At 37.9% G+C, this 22,273-nt stretch overlaps 1 protein-coding gene across 1 annotated transcript in view; it reads left to right on the top strand.

Annotated features, from left to right (window-relative positions):
- Positions 1–22,273, top strand: part of TMC1 (transmembrane channel like 1) — a 163,012-nt gene that overhangs the window by 63,943 nt on the left and 76,796 nt on the right. The window contains exon 5 of the mRNA XM_005887852.2: positions 2,238–2,366. Within this exon, the coding sequence (XP_005887914.1) occupies positions 2,238–2,366 (129 nt within the window). The remainder of the gene's footprint in view (positions 1–2,237; positions 2,367–22,273) is intronic.

Here is a 22,273-nt window from a genome sequence, read left to right as displayed (position 1 = left end):
GGTGGCCAAAGTACTGGAGTTTCAGCTTTAGCATCAATCTTTCCAAAGAACACCCAGGACTGATCTCCTTTAGGATGGACTGGTTGGGCCTCCTTGCAGTCCAAGGGACTCTCAAGAGTCTTCTCCAACACCGCAGTTCAAAAGCATCAATTCTTTGGTGCTCAGCCTTCTTTACAGTCCAACTCTCACATCCGTACATGACCACAGGAAAAACCATCGCCTTGACTAACCGGACCTTTGTTGGCAAAGTAATGTCTCTGCTTTTGAATATGCTATCTAGGTTGGTCATAACTTTCCTTCCAAGGAGTAAGCATCTTTTAATTTCATGGCTGCAATCACCATCTGCAGTGATTTTGGAGCCCAGAAAAATAAAGTCTGCCACTGTTTCCACTGTTTCCCCATCTATTTGCCATGAAGTGTTGGAACCGGATGCCATGATCTTTGTTTTCTGTATGTTGAGCTTTAAGCCAACTTTTTCACTCTCCACTTTCACTTTCATCAAGAGGCTTTTTAGTTCCTCTTCACTTTCTGCCATAAGGGTGGTGTCATCTGCATATCTGAGGTTATTGATATTTCTCCCAGCACTAACTGATTTAGTAGGTACAAATAATCACTAGGCTAATAATAAATAGGTTACTGGAAAGATGAAAACACTAAGCATCATGGTAATAGCAACTATAGGAAGCAAATAGCACACCATGGGCTGGAGGAACAATGGAAAGAGGTTGAAATTAAAACCTAAAAGCATAGAGGAGAGACCCGGGGAGCTGAAACTACTGCAGAGGGGGCGATGCTCAAGTGGTGCTGGTGTCTACAGGGTGAGTGATGAAGCTGGTTCTGCTAATGTTGGAAAAACTGGCAAACCAGTCTCACCTGCAGCTATGGGAAGGCCCTGCAGCTCTTGGGGTGAAAAAGAATTGCTGAAGAGTAAGCATCCCACAAGAGGCAAACGGGAAGCTAAAGGAAAAACCAAGTCCCTTCTTAGTATACTCTATTGGCAGCCAATTATGACAGCAGAATGTTGAGCCAACTGACAAACTAGAAATGTGTCCTATAGAGTCACAGCCACAGAATCACAATATTAAGTCTAAAAGGGTAAATTTGAAGTTAAGTGACCGTGTTGTTGTTGTTCAGTCACTAAGTTATGTCTGACTCTTTGAGACCCCATGGACTGCGGCACGCCAGGCTTCCCTGTCCATCACCAACTCCCAGAGTTTGCTCAATTCATGTCCATTGTATCAGTGATGCTATCTAACTATCTCATCTCCTGTCACCCTTTTCTCCTTTTGCCTTCAGTGTTTCCCAGCATCAGGGTGTTTTCCAGTGAGTTTGGCTCTTCGCGTCAGGTGGCCAAAGTATTGGAGCTTCAGCTTCAGCATTAGTCCTTCCGGTGGATATTCAGGGTGGATTTCCTTTAGGATTGACTGGTTTGATCTCTTTGCAACAATAACTCATAACTGAAACAATCTCTTACCAAAAACATTGTTCTCTACAACAGGGCATCACATTCTTCAATTTATAAACTTTGTCGCTCATGTTTAGATTTTGTTTTCTTTGAGTTTTGGAGCCTTTGATATTTTTTGCAATACTAAGAACACAGAAGAGAAAAGATCCATCTCATTTGCTCAGTGAGAAACTAAATTCCTTTGAAGCCCTCTTCAAAGGATTGACTTCTATCAAGTACACTTTGAGTTCAATTTTATCAATTGAAGTTTTGAGCTTAATTAACAGATTAAGTTACCTTAGAGGAATAGATTCCTTTTATTTTTTCCTATTTCAGTTTTTCTCTTTCTCTTGAGACAGGGCTAACAAATTTTTTAAGGGCACTTCAAAGACACTTTCACCTCTAATTTACTATCCTTGTTGAAAAATAAAGTTTTCAAATGAAATGTAGAATTGGAGGGGGAAGATGTACAGGGGAACAAAGAAGAGAAGAAAATATATCAATAGCTTTTTATTTCCATGGATTTTCTGAAAATTTGAGACTATGGACATAAAAAGGTTTCAGGACTTGAGAAAATAAATACTATTTTTTAAAGTTACAGTAATTCCAGAAACCCTGCATCAGCATTCAGCTGTAAGCTCTAAGGCTTATGGATCTCAGCATTCATTGTATACAACCAAGTTGTTATGCATTAATCAGCTGAGTATCTGATAGCATTCTTTAAGTTTGGAAGTCAAGCAAATCTTAACTTTACTAAAGAAGGTTTTTTTTTTTTTTTTTTTTTTTTTTTAAGGGAAGAAGAAGACGAAATAGATGCAGAGGAATTGGAAAGATTGAAGGCAGAGTTAGATGAGAAAAGACAAATGATCGCTACTGTCAAATGCAAGCCTTGGAAAATGGAGAAGAAAATTGAAGTTCTCAAGTATGATGCCACTTTTCATAATTAGAAACACTTTCCTTGCTACTGATTTCCAAAATTCTCTATTTCCTATACATTATAGATAATACTATATGTAGTACATCATTTATATAAAGCACTCATTATATATAATGTTCATGGCCATATATACATAATTAATGTATCAAATGTTAACATATCATATATGTACATACACACACACACACATATATATATATATATCACTAGAGAGGCTGGGATAATGATTATAAAAGAAAACAGCCATAATTAAATTCATTTTTTGGAATCTTACAACCTCTGATCACCTTTAATTATTTGCTCCTTGAACTGAGAATTTCCTTAGTTTAATACATTCATTACTGTCTCTCTGAAAAAGATACTACATTTGAATTTTACAAGTTTGTTGGATTGCACACTCTAGTTTCTCTGCAGGGTTCCGGCATCAAATGATATATTCATGTGACAGCTCTTATTAAAGCACAGGGAGGATACTAAGCCAACTGAACAGTAAATGGGATTCCAATTAAGGGTTATGCTAATAGCTATTCCCTGGTAACATGTCAGCAACCCAGTTTCACTCTTATGTTGAGTGTTGATGCACTCAGAGATACATAGATTTATAAACTCCTGATAAAAAAAGTCAAATGATTATCCCTTTCCTGGGACTGCAAGCAGATTTGCCTCTGAGGATCACACTTTATTTCCTTGCCATAGTGGTTGGGGAAGCGGGGCATGAATAAAAAGGACGTGTCTGTGATAACAACCGTGTTTGCATCTCACAGATGTGCTACTGATTGCATTTTCCCCACAGAATCATTTTTATAAACGGTGGTAAATTTCCAAAGCTATCCCTCCACAAGCCTATTTAAATAATAACATTAAATGTTTAGTGTATATATAATAATGTTAAAATTAGGGAAAAATGTTTCTGTCTCGGGTGATGAAAAAAGAACTGAAGCAGCTATCAGGGTAATTCACTACTAATCTTGGCTCTGCAAGAGGCTGTGCATTATTTAAGGAAATAGCTTAAATTTCTGGGACCTCAGTCACCCTGTATCCAAAATAAAACAAGATATTCCAGCTTTACCCTATGGGAAAGGTAACCTAGGTATACCTAGGTGAGAACCTAGGTATCATTTCTAACAGTATTGTTTTGTGGAGTTCCAAAGAGTGGTCTTCCCAGAAAATTTCTGGAACACCACACAGCTGTAGGCTGGGAACTCCCTATGTTTGTGCGTGTACACCAGTCATAAATGAGGTCAAAGACAAGTAGCATTTCTGGTTCTATGAAGCTATTAATGTATATACATGTGCCTGTCCGTGTGTGAGTGTATGTGTGTTAAAATAGTTTTCATTCAATGAAGTGATAGTGATGCTAAATAATAGGTTTAAAAAATATCCTTACTTAGCAAAATAGATGCTTGGCAACCTTATGTTGGTTCCCAAAATATGTCTTAAAATATTGCTGACCATGAAATCCCCAAACCTGAAACCACAGGTAACTGTATGTGGAAAGTTGTAAAATTATATAGTAATAATATTTTGAACTTTCAAAGCATGGTGTGAAATTGAGTAAAAATGCCAGGAAATATATCCTCCCTTTCCATCTGCATGGAGGTGTAGAAATAGCCCTTGCTCTTCCTTGTCTGCATTTTCCATACAGAGCAGTGGAGAAGGGATGGGCGTCAGGCTTGAGTTTGAATCTCAGATCTCCCATTTAAAGGCTGTGCAAATTTGAATGAACTGTGTAGTCCTCAGGTTTCATATGAAATTTTACTATTTTACAGGGTTACTGGACTCATAAAGTACGTTATTTCATATGAAACACTAATCAGTGTGCCAGAATATTGCACAAAGCTGGGAAACACAACTTGTAATTATCATTGTATCTCAGGACAGACTCAGTGTTGCCTGATTTCCTGCAGTATAACAGGAGCGATGGGGAGGGTATAGGGCTTGGCAGGAATGGGTGGGAGCAGACTTAGCCATAGGCAACCCCAGGAGCCTTGGGGGATGGTGGCACATCGGTATAGCAGTCTGGACAGTCTGGCAGGATGGACAACTGATTTTGATGCTCCAAGAAAGAAAAGAGGGTATCTTTACAGTTCAGCAGAATCTATTGTCAGCCACTTCTACATTTTTCAAAATGTACCCACAAAGTCATCTTGTAGCAGATTCTGGATCCTGGGGCCTTAGACTGGAGTCCAGGGATTTAGCCATTTTTAGACACAGGGAGAGATAAAGATTGGGATGGAAGGAAGGGCAACACAGGTCCTATTACTAGAGCAGAGGTCAAAAATGGGGAGTTTGCAGCTGAATCTAGATTATAAATGGTTTTTATTTGGCCCACATGCTTTTTGTTTCTTTTTCTTTTATTATTATTATTTTAATTATGATTAAATATATGTAACATAAAATTTAACATTTTAATCATTTAATAAAAATAATAATTTTTTTCTTTGTTCTTAAATTTAAAAAGTAAAAGATTTCACATTTTAAAATTCAGATATTCATCTCCTGGATAAGAAGAAAGTGTGGTCCACATTCCTACGTGAAAATAATAACTGGGACTAAGCAATTGCTATCCCCTACTAATAGGGTATTCACTCTTCAGTGTGCACAGTTCCCAAACAATCCACATCACTTATTCATGCTTCTTAGCTGGACCTTATAAGCATTCATTTGTTGCCTCCTACACATGCATCTGGGGAGCAAGTTAGGCATGCTACCAAGACAGTGATTCAGAAAGTTGGGGTGAAAGCCAGACTGCAGAATGGAAGCACAGATTTAGGCCCAGATAAGAAACAACTGTGGCTTCTCACCTGTCAGCAATGCCCATTGTCTTGTGATGATTCTCCATAGCCAGAAATGGCTCCTGCTTTGTGGCTTTGCAGTATTCTGCACAGCTGGTGCCATTGGCCATGATCAGCCTGATTCTCTTGGTTTCAGCCTCTGTGATAAAATTGTTGGTACTACAGTGCCTGACCTATTTCCCTTTGCAGGTTTCTGAATGCTGTATTGAGGTTCTCCCCCAAGGGTCCCAGTTACATACTGGAATCAATACTTCATAGTATTTACATGCAGGTAAAGTTTTCCCTGGAGCTTCCTTGATAGCTCAGAGGTAAAGAATCCGCTTGAGGTGCAGGAGACATGGATGCAGTCCCTGGGTTGGGAAGATACTCTGGAGAAGGAAATGGCAACCGACTCCAGTATTCTTGCCTGGGAAATCTTATGGAGTCACAAAGAGCTGGACATGACTTAGTGACTAAACAACAACAATAAAGTTTTCCCTACCCCAGTGTTATTAAAACATGGGAGCCAGGCGTCTTTCCTCCCACCATTTATTCCTTTCAGAGACTTCAAACTCTGACAGAGTGTCAGTGGATTATGTTATTCCCAGAAGCAGCCTCCAGTCATCACTTCTGGTTAAGTCAATGGAATCCAAGACACTAGGCTCGCTATAACTGGAACAGATATTTTCCTCATGGGTTTGGATCTGTATCTGGGTTCCAAGTCTTCCCATCTGGCTCTGGACTCTGAAAAACTTGTGAAACTTCTAAAACAGATTTTTACAGAGGGTAAGGGTTTTAAAATGTGTCTTAGAGTAAAGCCTCAGGAATGGAGGTTTATGGTTCTGAGGATATATATTGTGGGAGACCCAGGTATAGTTCTCATAAGCCATAATTCATCTTGGGACTCTCAAAAATTTTTGGAGATGGTCTTGTCCATCTCCAAACCCTCATGGTCATCATTGTCAATAACTAATTATTTCTAAATCAAAGAGCTGGAATTCAGATTTTGAATTCAGATCTTGGAGCTCACTGACTTTTTTAATCAAAAACTTTAAAATTTTGTTATTATAATTACCAGGGATATTGAAAGCTTTGAACATAGAGATGACATATTCAAAGTGGTATTTCAAAAGAAACTTAAAATGCAAAGTTATTCCTGTTGTACAGATGAGAAAACTTTACAGAGGTAAGGTAGCCTCACACAGCTAATAACTATTAAGGTGAACATTCAAATCCAGTTTTCTTCATCTGCAAAACCTCATAATTTTCCTACTCTCATACTACTTCTCATTTGAACCATGTTTTCCAGCAAAATAAACAGTCTTCCCTAGACACTCTGGTGGCCTTTCTCACTTTGCTTCAGTCTCCTCTCCATTTGTCTGCAGCCTATGCTTCTTCCAACTGAGTTCTATCCCCTTCATGAATTATTGTCTCCCTGTGGTCTTTTCTCTGCCAAATCCTATAGAAAGAGAACTCAGATAGTCTGTCTATTATTCATTTGGCTCTGTTGTTGTGCTGCATTATATCTCATTTTAAAATTGTATATAAATCTCTTTTCCTTTAGAATAGATTTTGAACTCCTAAGAATGTGACAGGGGTCTGATAGCTCTTTACTACTTCAGGGTCTAGCCTTGTGCTCTGTACATCATAAGCATTCAATTACTGTCCCCTGAGTATCACTGTTCATGGTGATTTCTTTTGTTGTTGGACACACATTCCCAAAGCAAGAGAATCATTAACATGACTGAGACCTGTTAAAGGCCTAGATAAATGTGTGAGTAAAAGGCAGGAATGTGCTGAAACTTTGATTCATAGTGTTTGCCAATTTCCATGGTGTAAATATCCCCATTATGATTAATTTCAAGCTACTAACAGTTTAAGAACCAGCTCACAAAAGTCCTGAAAATTTAACAGTCAGTGGCTGAGTCAGCTGCAGCACCCCAATGCGGGGGGGGATCTAGTGATGCCCTTTGATTAAGCTTATATTAGAGAGATCTTAATCTGGAGCAGTTAAGAGGAGAAGCTAAAGAATAGAACCTATTTATTATGATAGAACATATTTCCTTTATTTAAATTCTAATCAACAATGAAATGTTTAAATTAGGACTACCTGTGAGAAAAAAACATTATTCTATAATTTCTGGACTCTAAAGTTCAAAAGTGCTGTCAACTGATAATAAAAAACAAAAAGTCCCCCGTACAACCCCAAAGTTGCAAGTTATGCTTTATTTGGGGACTTTACCGAGTACTATTGCCTGGGAGACAGCCTCTCAGACAGGTCTGAGGAACTATTCCAAAGAGTTTATGGAGGAGCCAGCATATATAGGAGTTTTTGCTGAAAACAAACAAAAAATGTGGTCAAACATGAGAAGATCACTGCTAATCACAGAAAAACAGACATCTCACTTTAATGATTTTAGTGCTTTTTTATGTGTGGGAAGATCCAAGAGTCCAGGCTCACTGAAATTATTCCTTAGATGTGCATCTGAACTATCTAGGGTCAGTATTCAGTTTTTCTCCACCTGAAGTTCCCTCAGGGTGCAAAGTTAGGAGATGGCTGCAGTGACTGACGGCTTGATAGCAGGCAGCATTCTTTGTTCACTGAAGTGACAGCAGTTTGTTTGTTGGCCGCCATGCATTAGTAACCTCTTATCCTAGTTATTTTATCTTATCACCATGCTCAATTTCTTTTTTTAACATGTCTAGAGATTTTCAATCTTTCTTTCTTCTTTCCTCCTATTCTGTTCTTTTCAAAATTCATCTTAAAGAGGAAAAGCTTTTATTCAGGAGTATTCAGTTCTTGATTGATTTCAGAAATTGTTTACCTTAGAGTTCACCTGCCACAATTGTCTGTCTTATCATTTTCATGGTCTTAGAAGGAATCTTTCCATATTAAATAAGAACAGTGTCCCCAACAAGTCTTTCTGTCTTGGGATTTAGACTGTTAATATTTGCTGTTTTATTGTGAGTCCTTAGAAAATTATTGTGGTTATTTTAATAATAACCACAAAAAATTTCTAATAATATTTTGGAATTCTCCCTTGAAGGATACTGAAAGGAACCAAGTGAGAAAGTGACTTTTTTTGCTTGGGACTTGTATGTTCTGGAAACTTTTTCAATTGTTAAAATAGTTCTGAATTATTTGAGAGAAACATACTTTTGTCTACCAAGAATTCTCTTTCTTTATTTGTTTCATGACTCATTGAATTTTTTTTATCCATATTGTACCATTTTACCATGGTTTCCTGGAGATGTTGTGTTCTTCATCTTGGTTTGGCCAGCTTTTCCGGTGGCACATGGACCTGTATCCACGCTCCTGTATCATTTGGAGACCTGTGAAGGAATTTATGACTGTTCTATCTCAAAATCCTGAGCACACAGGCTAGTTAAATCAGCCTGAAATTCTGCCCATATGGCTGGTGGAAAGGTATTAGTCACCGAAAAAATGGGTTAAAAATGCTAATATTCAAGGATGCATACCAAGATTCTTGGCAATCTTATTTGTTACCTTCCATGAACATCTGCTTATCCAGAATTCAAATAATCCTATAGTTCAAAGAAACAGGGATTTTTAAAATGGCACACTATAAGATAATAATTTAAAATAAATGTTAGCAATAAAGAAGTTCCAAAGTTTTCTTTTAGATAGGTGACATATTGTTATTTTCATCTTCTTAATTGCATTTCATTGTACACTACTTTCTCACGGTATTATCAGTCAGTGTTTTGTATATGGTAAGACACAATGAGTTAGTTTTTCCAGCTTACCAAAGTAACATAGCCTCCTAAGATTTTTGATAAATAGCAGTTTACCTAACTTGCACTCCTTAGAATTTTAGCTGTAAGTGATAGCTAATTTTCACAACTTGTTCTTAGACTATCTATAATTACATGATCTTCGGAAACTGATTAAAAGGAGAAATTCATCAACTATGACTTAAAAGTATTTCAAATCAGATCAGTCGCTCAGTCGTGTCTGACTCTTTGAGACCCCATGAATCGCAGCATGCCAGGCCTCCCTGTCCATCACCAACTCCCGGAGTTCACTCAGACTCACGTCCATCGACGTGATGCCATCCAGCCATCTCATCCTCTGGCGTCCCCTTCTCCTCCTGCCCCAATCCCTCCCAGCATCAGAGTCTTTTCCAATGAGTCAACTCTTCGCATGAGGTGGCCAAAGTACTGGAGCTTCAGCTTTAGCATCATTCCTTCCAAAGAAATCCCAGGGCTGATCTCCTTCACAATGGACTGGTTGGATCTCCTTGCAGTCCAAGGAACTCTCAAGAGTCTTCTCCAACACCACAGTTCAAAAGCATCAATTCTTCGGTGCTCAGCCTTCTTCACAGTCCAACTCTCACATCCACACATGACCACAGGAAAAACCATAGCCTTGACTAGACGAACCTTTGTTGGCAAAGTAATGTCTCTGCTAGTATTTAAGAATGCTATTAAATATATTTAATGTAATATATTAACAGTAAAAAGAAAGCAACTGTGCACATGATGAGCACAAAATAAACTTAATTTGAGAAATGTGTCCTTGTTGTTTGGGGAAAATATGATACAGATATCAGATAAGATACTAATTATGAAGACAACCCTTAACTTTATCAGGTTTATAATAAAAGAGAATAACTAAGGCATTTTTGAAAATGTTTTTATCTATATAACCAAGAAATGGCTGGTAGAACAGTACTTCAGGGGACTTAAATAAGCTTATGGCTATAGAACAAAAATGGTTACATTTTGTTAAAATGCATATACTAAAAGTAAATTCGAAGAGCAGTCTATTAGAATATCATAAAAAATAAGATGAGCTGAAGAAAGGAGAATAGTCTTTCATATTCAGTATATTATGTCTAAGATGTCCTGATTTTAGAAAATTTTAAACTAAATATAAATTATTTCTTTCAAATAGTCCTGTTAATTATGCTTTTGTAATATATGTACACACGTGTATGTATATGCTACTGACCATATACATACATATTCACATTCAAATATCTATAAGAGATACGTGATTCTTTGGATGAATTAATTTTTATATTTTAAGCATACTATTATAGTGTTTCTTGGCCAGTGGTTGGTCATATGGGTCAGGAAAGCTTAGAAGGAAGGCTATAGAAAGAGACTGAAATAGTAAGACTCCAAGTCAGCTCAGCAGAAAGATTAATTCACATCGGAATATACTATGCTCTGTGGATGACCTTGCGTAAGTTGTGTTGACAAATGCTCAGGAGAGACCTAGATCTAAGTGTATCTTGTAGCAAGCAATTTACCAGGTAGTCTTCATTATTTGTAGAGTTCACTGAACTGCCATCATTTAAAGTTTCTTGCCCACTCTTGGATCAAAAGACAGAACATACTGTTCTAACAGAAAGCTAAGGCTTTCTAGCATTCCTAAATATCATCACACAAAATTTTGAAAAAAAATATTTCACAATACTTAGAAATGTTGACCAGGGACTAAATATGAACACACAGGTGTTATGCAGAAATATTTTACCAAAACTTTCAAAACAGAATGGTTCCTCTCATTCTGAGGCAGTGCCCTGTGAATCCGTCTGTTTCACAGTGTTCAGAATTCATTAAACATGCTTCATTAGAATGCATATAAACCAACCAAGCGAAATTAGCACAGTCTGTCTACCAATCCCTGAATGTTAGTGTATCTAAGAATACGAGATTATACTTGATATTCATGGTGGAAATGTCTCCTTTGTTGAGGAAATTTCTGCAAATTTATGCCTGAAATGCCTTTCTCTGCCTACTCAAGTCTATCAGCCCTTTAATGTCTTGTTTAGTTCTTATCTCATCTACAATGTCTTCAACAAGCTCTCAAGCCTCCACTAACCTCTCCCTTTTCACTTCAAGGCTGTCTAGTACTGTTGTATAACAGTTCTGTGGGCCTATATCTCATTTTTTCTTAATAGGGTTTAAGCTTCAGGAAGGAATCTCCATGTTTCTTTAGTTTTTTGAACCACTTAAGTCTGCTAAAAACATAAAACACACTCAATGAATACTTAGAAAAAATGGCTGAGTAAAAAGGAGAATAAAAAATTATAGAAATAAATTTCCTTGTTGATCAGAATTTCAGATAGGTCTTTCTTACATCTATGTGTAGCAATCTACATTTTCAGTGCTATTTCTACCTAATTGTGAGTATAATTTTCCCACAATGAAGGTAGGGAGAGGATACTCTGCCATTTTGAAAATCTTTGGGGTTAAGATTAGTCAAGATGAGATTTTATATTTCACTTTTCTTATTACTCTTAACCTCTTGATTTTAAGATTCATTTGTGTCTTTAAGGACTTGGTCTTCTTAAATCTCATTTCTGCCCCAAAGTCAAAGCAATAGCAATATACTGGGATATACCTAGATGTCTTAGGGATATGGCCCAGAACTCTGCAGCCCATGTAATGCCACCCCTACTTTCAGATTTTAGTGCTGCTAATTGCATGCTCATTGATTCATTAAAACAAGACAAAAACAAAAATAAAACAAAAAATCCTTGATATAGAGCTTAATAAGATCTGGAGAGATATTTATAAAGTTACTGTTATAGATTGTTTTAGATGAAGAAAGAATTCTTTTTAGCAACTCATTTGCACATCATCTCTGCTGACAATTTACAAATCTTAAAATTTTTTGGTGTCCTCATAAAGCAGAAAACTAGTTTATGTTGTGACCAATATCTAAAACTCAGCACAAACTTTTACCTCCTGGGAAAATCTATATTGTCTTCTTTCTCCTCTCTCTGCTGCTGCTGCTGCTGCTAAGTCGCTTCAGTCATGTCCAACTCTGTGCGACCCCGTAGACGGAAGCCCACCAGGCTCCCCCGTCCCTGGGATTCTCCAGGCAAGAACACTGGAGTGGGTTGCCATTTCCTTCTCCAATGCATGAAAGTGAAAAGTGAAAGTGAAGTCATTCAGTCGTGTCCGACTCTTAGCGACCCCATGGACTACAGCCTACCAGGCTCCTCCATCCATGGGAGGAATACTGTTAAACATAAATTGATTTTTAAATTAATCAGGTAGAATAGAATTAGGAAAACATTTAATCAGCAAGTAGAAAGAGGATCTAGTGTTCTTTCTTTCTTTATTAAACTACTAAAGCCCAGCTATGTTGTTTCTCCCTTGATTCATCTAAAATTACTCTGAGATGCCTGACTGACCTCTAGGGTACAACTAAATTATGTTTGAGTTTTTAATTGACATTTAAGCCAGCCATGAAAATTAGCATTGTTTTATACTCCCAGGAAGCAAAGAAATTATCTTAGTTCTGAAGAATTTCTATGGGTAGTAACTTTGAACTTAATACAGGTTTGACCTACCCAAGCTTTGCTTTAGTTTTTTACCAATATCAGCAGCTAGCTTTGACATATCTTCATGAATGTCATCAGAGCTGGTAAAAACAGATCATTATAATGTTTATTGCTGATGAAATGTTTAGAGGTCATAATGATCTCTCTCTCTCTAATATATATGTAAAATCTGTTAAATCTGTGAAATGATGCTATTAAAAGGAGGCAGACCAAAATAAGCCACACATACAGGCTAAGAGGTTATATGAATATTTAGCCAGCATTTTTGGTGTTCTTTGTTGCTTGTCTTCAGATTGTTTCAGAAATTTTTAGTTGTTGAAAAAACAAATTTTTCAGTTGTCCTTTAGGGATACAAGATAGAGTGAGCTAGTTATTTTTCAAGATGAAGTCATTCACCAAAATAAATTTATCATGTTTCAAAATACATAGAGTATTGTCAATGCCAGGGGTCACCAAAATAATCATATTTGATATAGTAACTTTTTAGCCCAACCCTCCAGCAACTTTGTGGCCACATAAAAATCTCTTAAATTTACTAGTCTCAACAAATAAAATTTAGTTTAGTTCTGAATTTGATCCTCAACTTGTTTACATTGGAATCATTTAAGGACCTTGAAAAGTATTGATGCCTATGTCCCATCCTTAGAGACTGTGACTTAAGTGGACTGGAGATGGGGACACTTGGCCTTTGGGATTTTTAAAAGATCCCACAGGTATCCCACAGCAGACTATCATCTAGTCTTGGAGGTGTTCATTCATTCAAATAACATTTGTTGAAACTTACTTCTATGCCAGGTGCTATATTAAATATTGGGAAATTAGAAATTGAGACAATGGACCTTGCTTTAAAGAAATCCCAGTGCAGAGGTGAAAATGGACCATGGGTTAACTTTAGTATGTGATGTAATTACTACATAAAGGGCAGAGGTTAAATCACCCTGACATGTGGCTGGAGGTAAGTGTTAGAAAGGAAAACCAGGAAAGAGCTTATGGAAGAGCTGTAGTATGGACCTGGCTGTTGAACTGAAAATGAAAAGGAGGAAATCATGTGGCGAAGAGGGGAAGGGCATTCCAGAAAGAGGAAGCAGGTTGTATAAAGGCGTTAGAAAACAAGTTATTAATACATCCAGCCTCTCTTGGTTTTCCTCTAATTCATCTTGCAAATCATTGTTGCAACATTTTTCAGATAGCATACTGTACTGCACTTATCAGTCTCCCGCTAAAAAAATGCTCATGGTCCTTATTAACATCAGAATGAATTCTGCACTGCTTAACCTGGCATTGGGCGTGCCTACTCCTCCTTTAAGCACTTAGACTGTTTTCTTCATCAGCCATCTGAAGGCCCCAGATATATTTCCATCTCTTCACCATTGTTCACACCAGTTCCCTGCACTGTAATGTCCTTCCAGCAACCTTGACTATGTATCTGAATCCTTTTGTTCAAGTTTCCTTCTAACCAGCCTACTCTTTCATCTGACTTTTTCCAGCCCTTAATTTTACTATTTACTCAGTTCAGTTCAGTTGCTCAGTCGTGTCCGACTCTTTGCGACCCCATGAATCGCAGCACGCCAGGCCTCCCTGTCCATCACCAACTTCCAGAGTTCACCCAGACTCATGTCCATCGAGTCAGTGATGCCATCCAGCCATCTCATCCTCTGTCGTCCCCTTCTCCTCCTGCCCCCAATCCCTCCCACCATCAGAGTCTTTTCCAATGAGTCAACTCTTCACATGAGGTGGCCAAAGTACTGGAGTTTCAGCTTTAGCATCATTCCTTCCAAAGAAATCCCAGGGCTGATCTCCTTCAGAATGGACTAGTTGGATCTCCTTGCAGTCCAAGGGAGTCTCAAGAGTCTTCAACACCACAGTTTACTCATTTGGTAGCAATTAAATGATTCCCTTAATATTTATCTATGTCTTAGCTTTCTTATGAAATTAGAAATGCCTTACAGAAAAGCACAGAACCACATTCTTTTTTTTTCCTTCATATGGCACAGTGCCTTGAAACAAAAAAAACCTGTATTTTATTACCGTAAATCTTATTTTATTACTGTAAACAAAACTGTATGACAATATTATACGTTTAGAAGATAGAGGAACTAATTATTTGCATAATTGCCCAGTCTTTGGTCATTGGCACATACAATTTTTACAGAGTTGTAAAGATAGCGTACATACATGCTCAGTTACTGAGTCGTGTCAGAATCGTTCTTTATTCTGGCCTTTTACTCAGTGTATCAAATACATTTCCCCAGAAAAATAATAAATATTTTTGAATACTAATCAAAAGTACCATATAAACCTGGTATACCAAGAAACTGTTTTGTTTATGCTGTCTCAACTTTTATATGTCTTTACCCACTCTAGTACTCTTGCCTGGAAAATCCCATGGACGGAGGAGCCTGGTAGGCTGCAGTCCATGGGGTCACTGAGAGTCGGGCACAACAGAGCGACTTCACTTTCCCTTTTCACTTTCATGCATCGGAGAAGGAAATGGCAACCCACTCCAGTGTTCTTGCCTGGAGAATCCCAGGGACAGGGGAGCCTGGTGGGCTGCCGTCTCTGGGGTCTCACAGAGTTGGACACGACTGAAGCAACTTAGCAGCAGCAGCAGCAGCATACCAATCCCATGACGTAAGTAATAATGTTATTCTGAGGAAACTGGAGATACTGAGCTCAATTCCTAGCTGTGCTGTGCCACTTACTGTCTGGGTAAATTTGGACACCTCTTTTACTGACCTAATCCTCAGTTTCCTCATCTCTGTAATGGGGATAAAAATAGTTCCCACCTTGCAGGATTTGGCGGGGATTAAATGAGATGATGGATGTAAACTGCCTGGCTTATGGCAAACATTCAGTACATTAACTGTCATTGCTGTGACTTTCCCTGGTCATATTTTATAGGCGAGAAAGTTTGGGATCAACAACAGCTCCCCAAAAGCACACGGCTAATATTATGTGACAGAGCCAAGATTCAAATCTGTGTCTCAGTTATATGATACAGATCACAGAATTGAATAGAAATGTGGTCCTAGTCAACAGAGTGTGTGTGTTAGTTGCTTAATCGTTTCCAACTCTTTGTGACCCCATGGACAGTAGCCCATATAATTTTCCAGGTGAGAATACTGGAGTCGGTAGCCATTCCCTACTCTAAGGATCAAACCAAGGACTCCTGCATTGCAGGCAGATTCTTTACTGCCTGAGCCACAGGGAGGCTCTTTTTGTCTCTTATCACAGACTCCCCCGCTGTCCAAGCATCCTGTACTCTCTGCAATAGCACAGAATGGCAGGAGCAGAACTTGGGCTGGCACCTAGCATTCCTCCCAGGAGCATTGTATCTGGGGCTTCTGAAACCAGACACCTGGGCCCCCTCATCAGGTCTCAGATGTAAAGCTGAATTCTCTCCTGCTTTTTTGGTAATAAGATGAATTCCCACTATATTCACATCTCACTAGGGTCACAGTCTAAGGGGAAATGGACTGGCTTTCTGCAACTGCCTGGAAGTTTCTAGTCCTCAACTTTTTACTTATTTGGAGAGTCAGCACAAAATTGGTCAGCCCTATTAGTTCTATTGCTGTTAATGATAGTTACTGTTTATGGTGATCTTCCTGTTTGCCATGGACACATTACATACATTATTACAAAACATATTACAGACATTCTTTCTTATAAAGCATAAACAACCCTTGGGATAGCTATTACTATCTCTATTTTAAAGATGAAGCAGCTGAACATCTTACCCATTATGACTACTGTCACCAGCATCCTTGTTTTAAAAGCACATGTTTTGATCATCAGTTCCAGTATTAGGATGATTTAAAAGAATTCTATCAGTCTAATTATGGAGTTATATTATCTAAGAAGGCCTATAATCCTTATTTTGCATTTCTGTACATTAGACTATCTTCTTATCTCCTCAATTTTCTTTCAATTACTCAGTAATATTTTAGGAAAAGTCAGAGCTCTAAGTTTTAGTCAATTTAAATTGGTCAGTTTTTTTGTTTTTTGTTTTTTTTAATGGTGGTACTTATTAGAAAAAGACTTTTCATTCTTCTGGTTGCTTTATTGGAAAGTAGTGTTCATGAGCACAAGTTTTGATGACAGTTGGCTTAAAGACCAGTTTTGAAATGTCTTTCATTTACTTGAGCAATAAATGGGTTGCTCAATGATACCATCAAACTGAAAACAAGAGGAAAGAAAAGTCAACTTAATCTAACCCAAATGAGGAGCACGTTTCCTGGGATGAGAATGTGTCAAAGGCAGCGTAGCGTGTCCTAACTCTCTTGTGGAATCAGGGTTGTATCACGTGTTAAGGGTAAATTATCTATTTTGTAAGTTAGGCCAAAGTGTGCTCCTTCAACTAACTGTGAAAGCATTCTTGAACACCCATGAAACCTTATTATTCTAATTACCAACAAAAGGGGTTGATAAATGAATGATGAAGCCAGGTATTATTGTCATTAAATAGACCTTGCTCAATTATTTATCCCTGGGTCTGGGGTTACAGCTCAGAGAGCTGTGCATATTGTACCAGGGGTTTGAGCTCTGAGACATGGAGACTACATTATAGACTTGGCAGGCAGCTTTTGTTGAATGCAGTTCAAGGAGATGACACACACGTTTTTCAGTTAGATATTTGGTTGGTTTGAGGCTAGTGGGTATTCAGAATTTATCCACAAAAACCTATTTCATGTTAGCCATAAAAAATGGCTAGAAAAATCCCTTTAAATTATCTAGAACAATACAAATGGGTAGGAAAGTAGATTCATTACAAGAAAAATATAAAAAACTTTTTTTTTTTTTTTGCCTTTTGATTTTCAAAGACTCTGCTGTTTGTTTTCTTGCATTCTGACATCTGTTATGGCTACTTTAGTGTGATAAGTATCACTTAGTGTTTATCTCCATATTGGATATTTTCTTTTTCTATCTTGTTTCTAACAGCACAGTTAGAAGATATTGTCTTCTGGTTAAGAAATCTGTTATCAGGAAGGATGGGATTGGGTGATGCTAGTTTCTTCCATCCTAAAATCATGCCAGCTAATTGTAAAGGTCAGCCCTGAAAACAGTGTAAAGGTTTGTTCTTTCTCTGAGCTCTTCCACCTCAATTTCCCTTCTTCTATGCTTGAAAGGAGCAAGATGCTTATACCCCTCTGTTCTTGCTTAACAATTCTCTGCGCACTACCCCTGGTAGTTATTTGGCCTTGGTAGGCAGTGGGGAGCAGGAGGAGCTAGAATGGCTGGCCAAGGAGCCCTTAGGTATGAAACTATGAAACTTGGAGAAGACCTCTTGGAGAATAGAGGAGGGGGTAGGGCATTGTGCTGTGCTTAGTCATTCAGTTGTGACTGACTTTCTGGAACCCCATAGACTGTGGCCCGCCAGGCTCCCCTGTCCATGGGGATTCTCCAGGCAAGAATACTGGAGTGGGTTGCCATGCCCTTCTCCAGGGGAACTTCCCAACCCAGGAAAAGAACCGGGGTCTCCGGCACTGCAGGCGAATTCTTTATCAGCTGAGCTACCGGGAGAAAAAAATTCATACTTGAAATTATATGGAGTGGAGTGAAGTCCAGACTTTTGTTTGAAAACTCAGAATGTGTGTGTATGTTGAGGGTGGGGTAGGGTAATACTGGGAGACAAATATGAAACTATGCCTAGCACCAGGGAGAATTTGGCAATTTAAGAGACAAAAAATAAAAACTTGTTTAGATTGTTCAAAGGAGAAGTATGTATGTAATAACTGATTTAAAAACTCTTATGGAAGCCATATAAATAAATTTTTTTTTATGAAGTGATTACTTTAACATAAAAATATGAAGAATTCATTTGTATTTGAAATCACATATTATTCTATATTATTTACCTTTCATCGACCCAAATCCTATAATTTAACCAAAAAGGAGGACTAGTTAATAGTGGCAGTTAACAATAATTAATCATAAGACTAACTAAACATATACGTGGGAAAATTTTAACAATATTTTTATAATGTTTCTTGTCCTCTGATACAGCAATTTATTTTAACTTTTAAACTCTTTATTTGATATTTAAATTTTACTACCTTATCATATTATTCTATAGTCTTAAAATATGTAAATATATGACTTTTTAAAGGGAGAATGAAAATATAAACATATTATCTATATTTAATAAAAAATAATGATATATTTTTAATATGATATAATAGGATATTTTTACTTCTACTATTCCCTTTTCAAATAATACTTCTCTGAACTGCCTGTAGCATTTGGTATACCTTCTTCTCCTTCATGTAGTGGTGACTGAATATAGTCAAATGTAAAATTCTCTTTGACTTGCGATTCTGCTCTTATCAAGCCTACAATTTAGTGTTCTAGTGTCAGTCCACTGACACTAGATTTCTGTATTTTATAATTTAATTTACAATTAATTTTTTGGTGATTTCAACTTGTTTATAACCTTGACTTCCCTGTCTCTTAAATTTTGCTAGTTTACTGTTCCTGTAACATAATTATCAGCTCACAAAATTTAAAACCTATGGAGTAGATTAGCTATTCCTTTACACTTCTGATTGCTTAGAGCAGTCTTGTTTTCTAATTGGCCACTCAAATAGAAAGCAATATAACTCTAATAGGCCAAACTGATGTTCTTTAATTATCTCCTAAATATCAAGAGCTATGGATATGTCTGTAAAGTGGTCACTTTATTACATTTGAAAAACAAATTTTGATTTTACTACTAAGAAGAATTTTTGGTTCTCCATTTATAGAGAATGATGTGATAATTCCTACATATACTTGGTCTTAAGAATTTCAAAATTCTTGATGCCAAATAATTGTTATAACATGATGAATGGGTTCCTAAAAATCACCACACCTTGAAAATTGGGTAATGAAAACTACAGGGCTTACAGAATAATGGGAATGGGGCATAACATTCAGGAACATCATAGGTGACATATTTTAAAAAGAGAAATTTAAGAAAATGGCAGCAACATTTTACACATGTTAAATGGCTGAGAAATGCATAAATATTGCAATAAATATGGCTGTTTACCTTTAAAAAGATCTGAAGTTTGCTTGTGGAAATGGTAAAACTTCAGTTTTTGAGTTATTGTGAAGCCTGGAAGCAGGGTCATTGTAAGTCAGCTCTGAATGGATGTGGCTTTTCTGAAACATGGGATGTCATGAAGTAGCTGGTTGATGAGGTGTGTACGTTTTGTGTATACCCTTCTAGGTTTAGGTGGATGTGATTTTTTTTTTTTTTTTTGCATTCACTTAGCGTTTCTTGTAGATAAAAATCACACATAAGCAAACACAAAGTTTGTGTTATGTTCAGGTTGTTCCATAATATAACAATCATGTTAGAACAGATTCTTGGTTTCAAAACAAGTGTTACAGTGGAACTGACAGTGTAGTAATGCCTTCAGCGCATTCACATCTATGGTCACACCTTAGATTTTCACCACCACCCAAGCAAGCAGGAAGCATTTGTTCAATTTTTGTTTGTTTGAGAATCCTGGACCTGTTAAAAGCTACACAGTAACTGAAGGAATCTGTGCAGAACTTGCTCAGGTGTGTGCAAGTCCTGAGGAAGTGCACTTTCTTTGGAAAAACAGGATTCTCCTCAGCATGGGTATGAAAGAAAGTGAAAGTGTTAGTTGCTCCATTGTGTCTGACTCTTTGCAACCCTGTAGACTGGAGCCCGCCAGGCTCTTCTCTCCATGGAATTCTCCAGGCAAGAATACTAAAGTGGGTTGCCATGTCCTCCTTCTGGAGAAGGAAATGGCAACCCACTCCAGTACTCTTGCCTGGAAAATCCCATGGGTGGAGGAGCCTGGTAGGCTGCAGTCCATGGGGTCGCTAAAAGTCGGACACGACTGAGCAACTTCATTTTCACTTTTTACTTTCCTGCATTGGAGAAGGAAATGGCAACCCACTCCAGTGTTCTTGCCTGGAGAATCCCAGGGACGGGGGAGCCTCGTGGGCTTCCGTCTATGGGGTCGCACAGATTCGGACACGACTGACACGACTTAGCAGCAGCAGCAGCAGCAGCATGTCCTCCTTCAGGCGATCTAACCTGGGTCTCCTGCATTGCAGGCAGATTCTTTACTGTCTGAACTACCAGGGAAGCCCCAGCATGGGTATGCTGCTGCTGCTAAGTCGCTTCAGTCGTGTCCGACTCTGTGTGACCCTGTCCCTGAGATTCTCCAGGCAAGAATATTGGAGTGGGTTGCCATTTCCTTCTCCAATGCATGAAAGTGGAAAGTAAAAGTGAAGTCACTCAGTCGTGCCCGACTCTTAGCGACCTCATGGACTGCAGCCTACCAGGCTCCTCTGTCCATGGGATTTTCCAGGCAAGTGTATTGGAGTGGGTTGCCATTGCCTTCTCCGAGCACGGGTATAGAGAGTGACAAAAACATGGACAAGGTTATAGAGACAAATCACAGAGGCTGGGTTAAACTCAGGTTACTTGATTTTCAGTTTATATCAGTTCAGCATTTTATAAAGTGTCTGTTAGGTACCATACTCACTTCTGTCTTCTCATCTCTATAACACATAGTTAAAGTTTAACTGTGATATGCTTGTTTTTGATTGCCTGCATTTAAAACCCAGCCATGAGAGTTCAGTTTATACTTGTTGATATGGCTTTATCAAACATCCTAGACTGTAGAATGTTTTAGAAACTGTTTTTCAATTAATCTTCACAGCCCAGAAGTCCTGTTGAATGTCAGAGTGTTTCACAAGGCCAGCCTAATAACTCTTCTTCATTTCTAGGAAGCTGTCCTATTTAGTTTCTGAGAAGGCAGGAGAGAAGGGTGTGATTCCAAAGTCTAGGAATGACTGCCTTTGAGCATTAATTGATGTGGATAATACAGTTTTTAGACACTTCCCTATTTCCATCTACCTGAATTATGCCAGTCATGTCTATTTCAAGTTTACTTGAAAATACGTTTGCTAAACACATCTTATGATCCAAGTAGTGAGCAGTGCTGTGGGAGAAAAAAAGGGTAAGATATTGTCCCTGCCATCAAAGAAATGATGTGGGGAGTCTGACGTCTGAAGAGAATCTTCTCCATTGTGCTTGTGTTTTTATGGCAGACCATGGGTAGGTGCCCATGTATGGGTGAATAATAGGGCACCATTGTTTAGTTATCGGCTAAAGTAGCAGGCATGTGCTGTTTTGATCACTGGTTATTGTAAAATCATGAGTTTAGCACTGATTCTGAGGAACACAAAAATATCCTTCATCAACGTAAGGATGAAGTTTTTAAAGAATACTTTGTGTGTTGTTTGTAGTCATGTACTGAGGGGCCACCTAACTGATGACAGTGTTGTAGAACCAATGTCCAGGTTTGGATTATCTCTTGGTTCTCTTGGGTTATGCCTTTTATGGCCCCTGAGAGGTCAGGGCAAGCCTGGACTGCCTCTATTTGTAAAATTCTTTCCAAATTGCAAACAGGCAACGATAGCAAAAATGACTAAAAAAGGTTATAAAAGTTGTAGCGTATTTAACATGTTCACTTTATCCATTTTGATGAGTTGATGCTTTTTAACGCACACAAAGACACTGATGTGACTACTGTAAAAGTACAAATATTTGGGAATAATGTTAAAGTTTAAATTTGAAACCCTTTGAGAATGTGAGGCCAAAGATTATTCCTTTCCTTTTCTCTCTTCCCTAAACCCCTTTGCTTTATATAGTATGATTTTTCTGTTTTAAGTCATAATTGCTTTTATGAGATTAAATACCAGGTCAATAAGTGTGTTCTATGTCAGTTTGTCCCAAACTCTCTGCACTATTTTTTTTTTAAGCAATCCT

Source organism: Bos mutus, chromosome 8, assembly GCF_027580195.1.
Source record: "Bos mutus isolate GX-2022 chromosome 8, NWIPB_WYAK_1.1, whole genome shotgun sequence".
NCBI classification, from domain to species: Eukaryota; Metazoa; Chordata; class Mammalia; order Artiodactyla; family Bovidae; genus Bos; species Bos mutus.
This window is presented reverse-complemented; position numbering and strand designations above follow the sequence as displayed.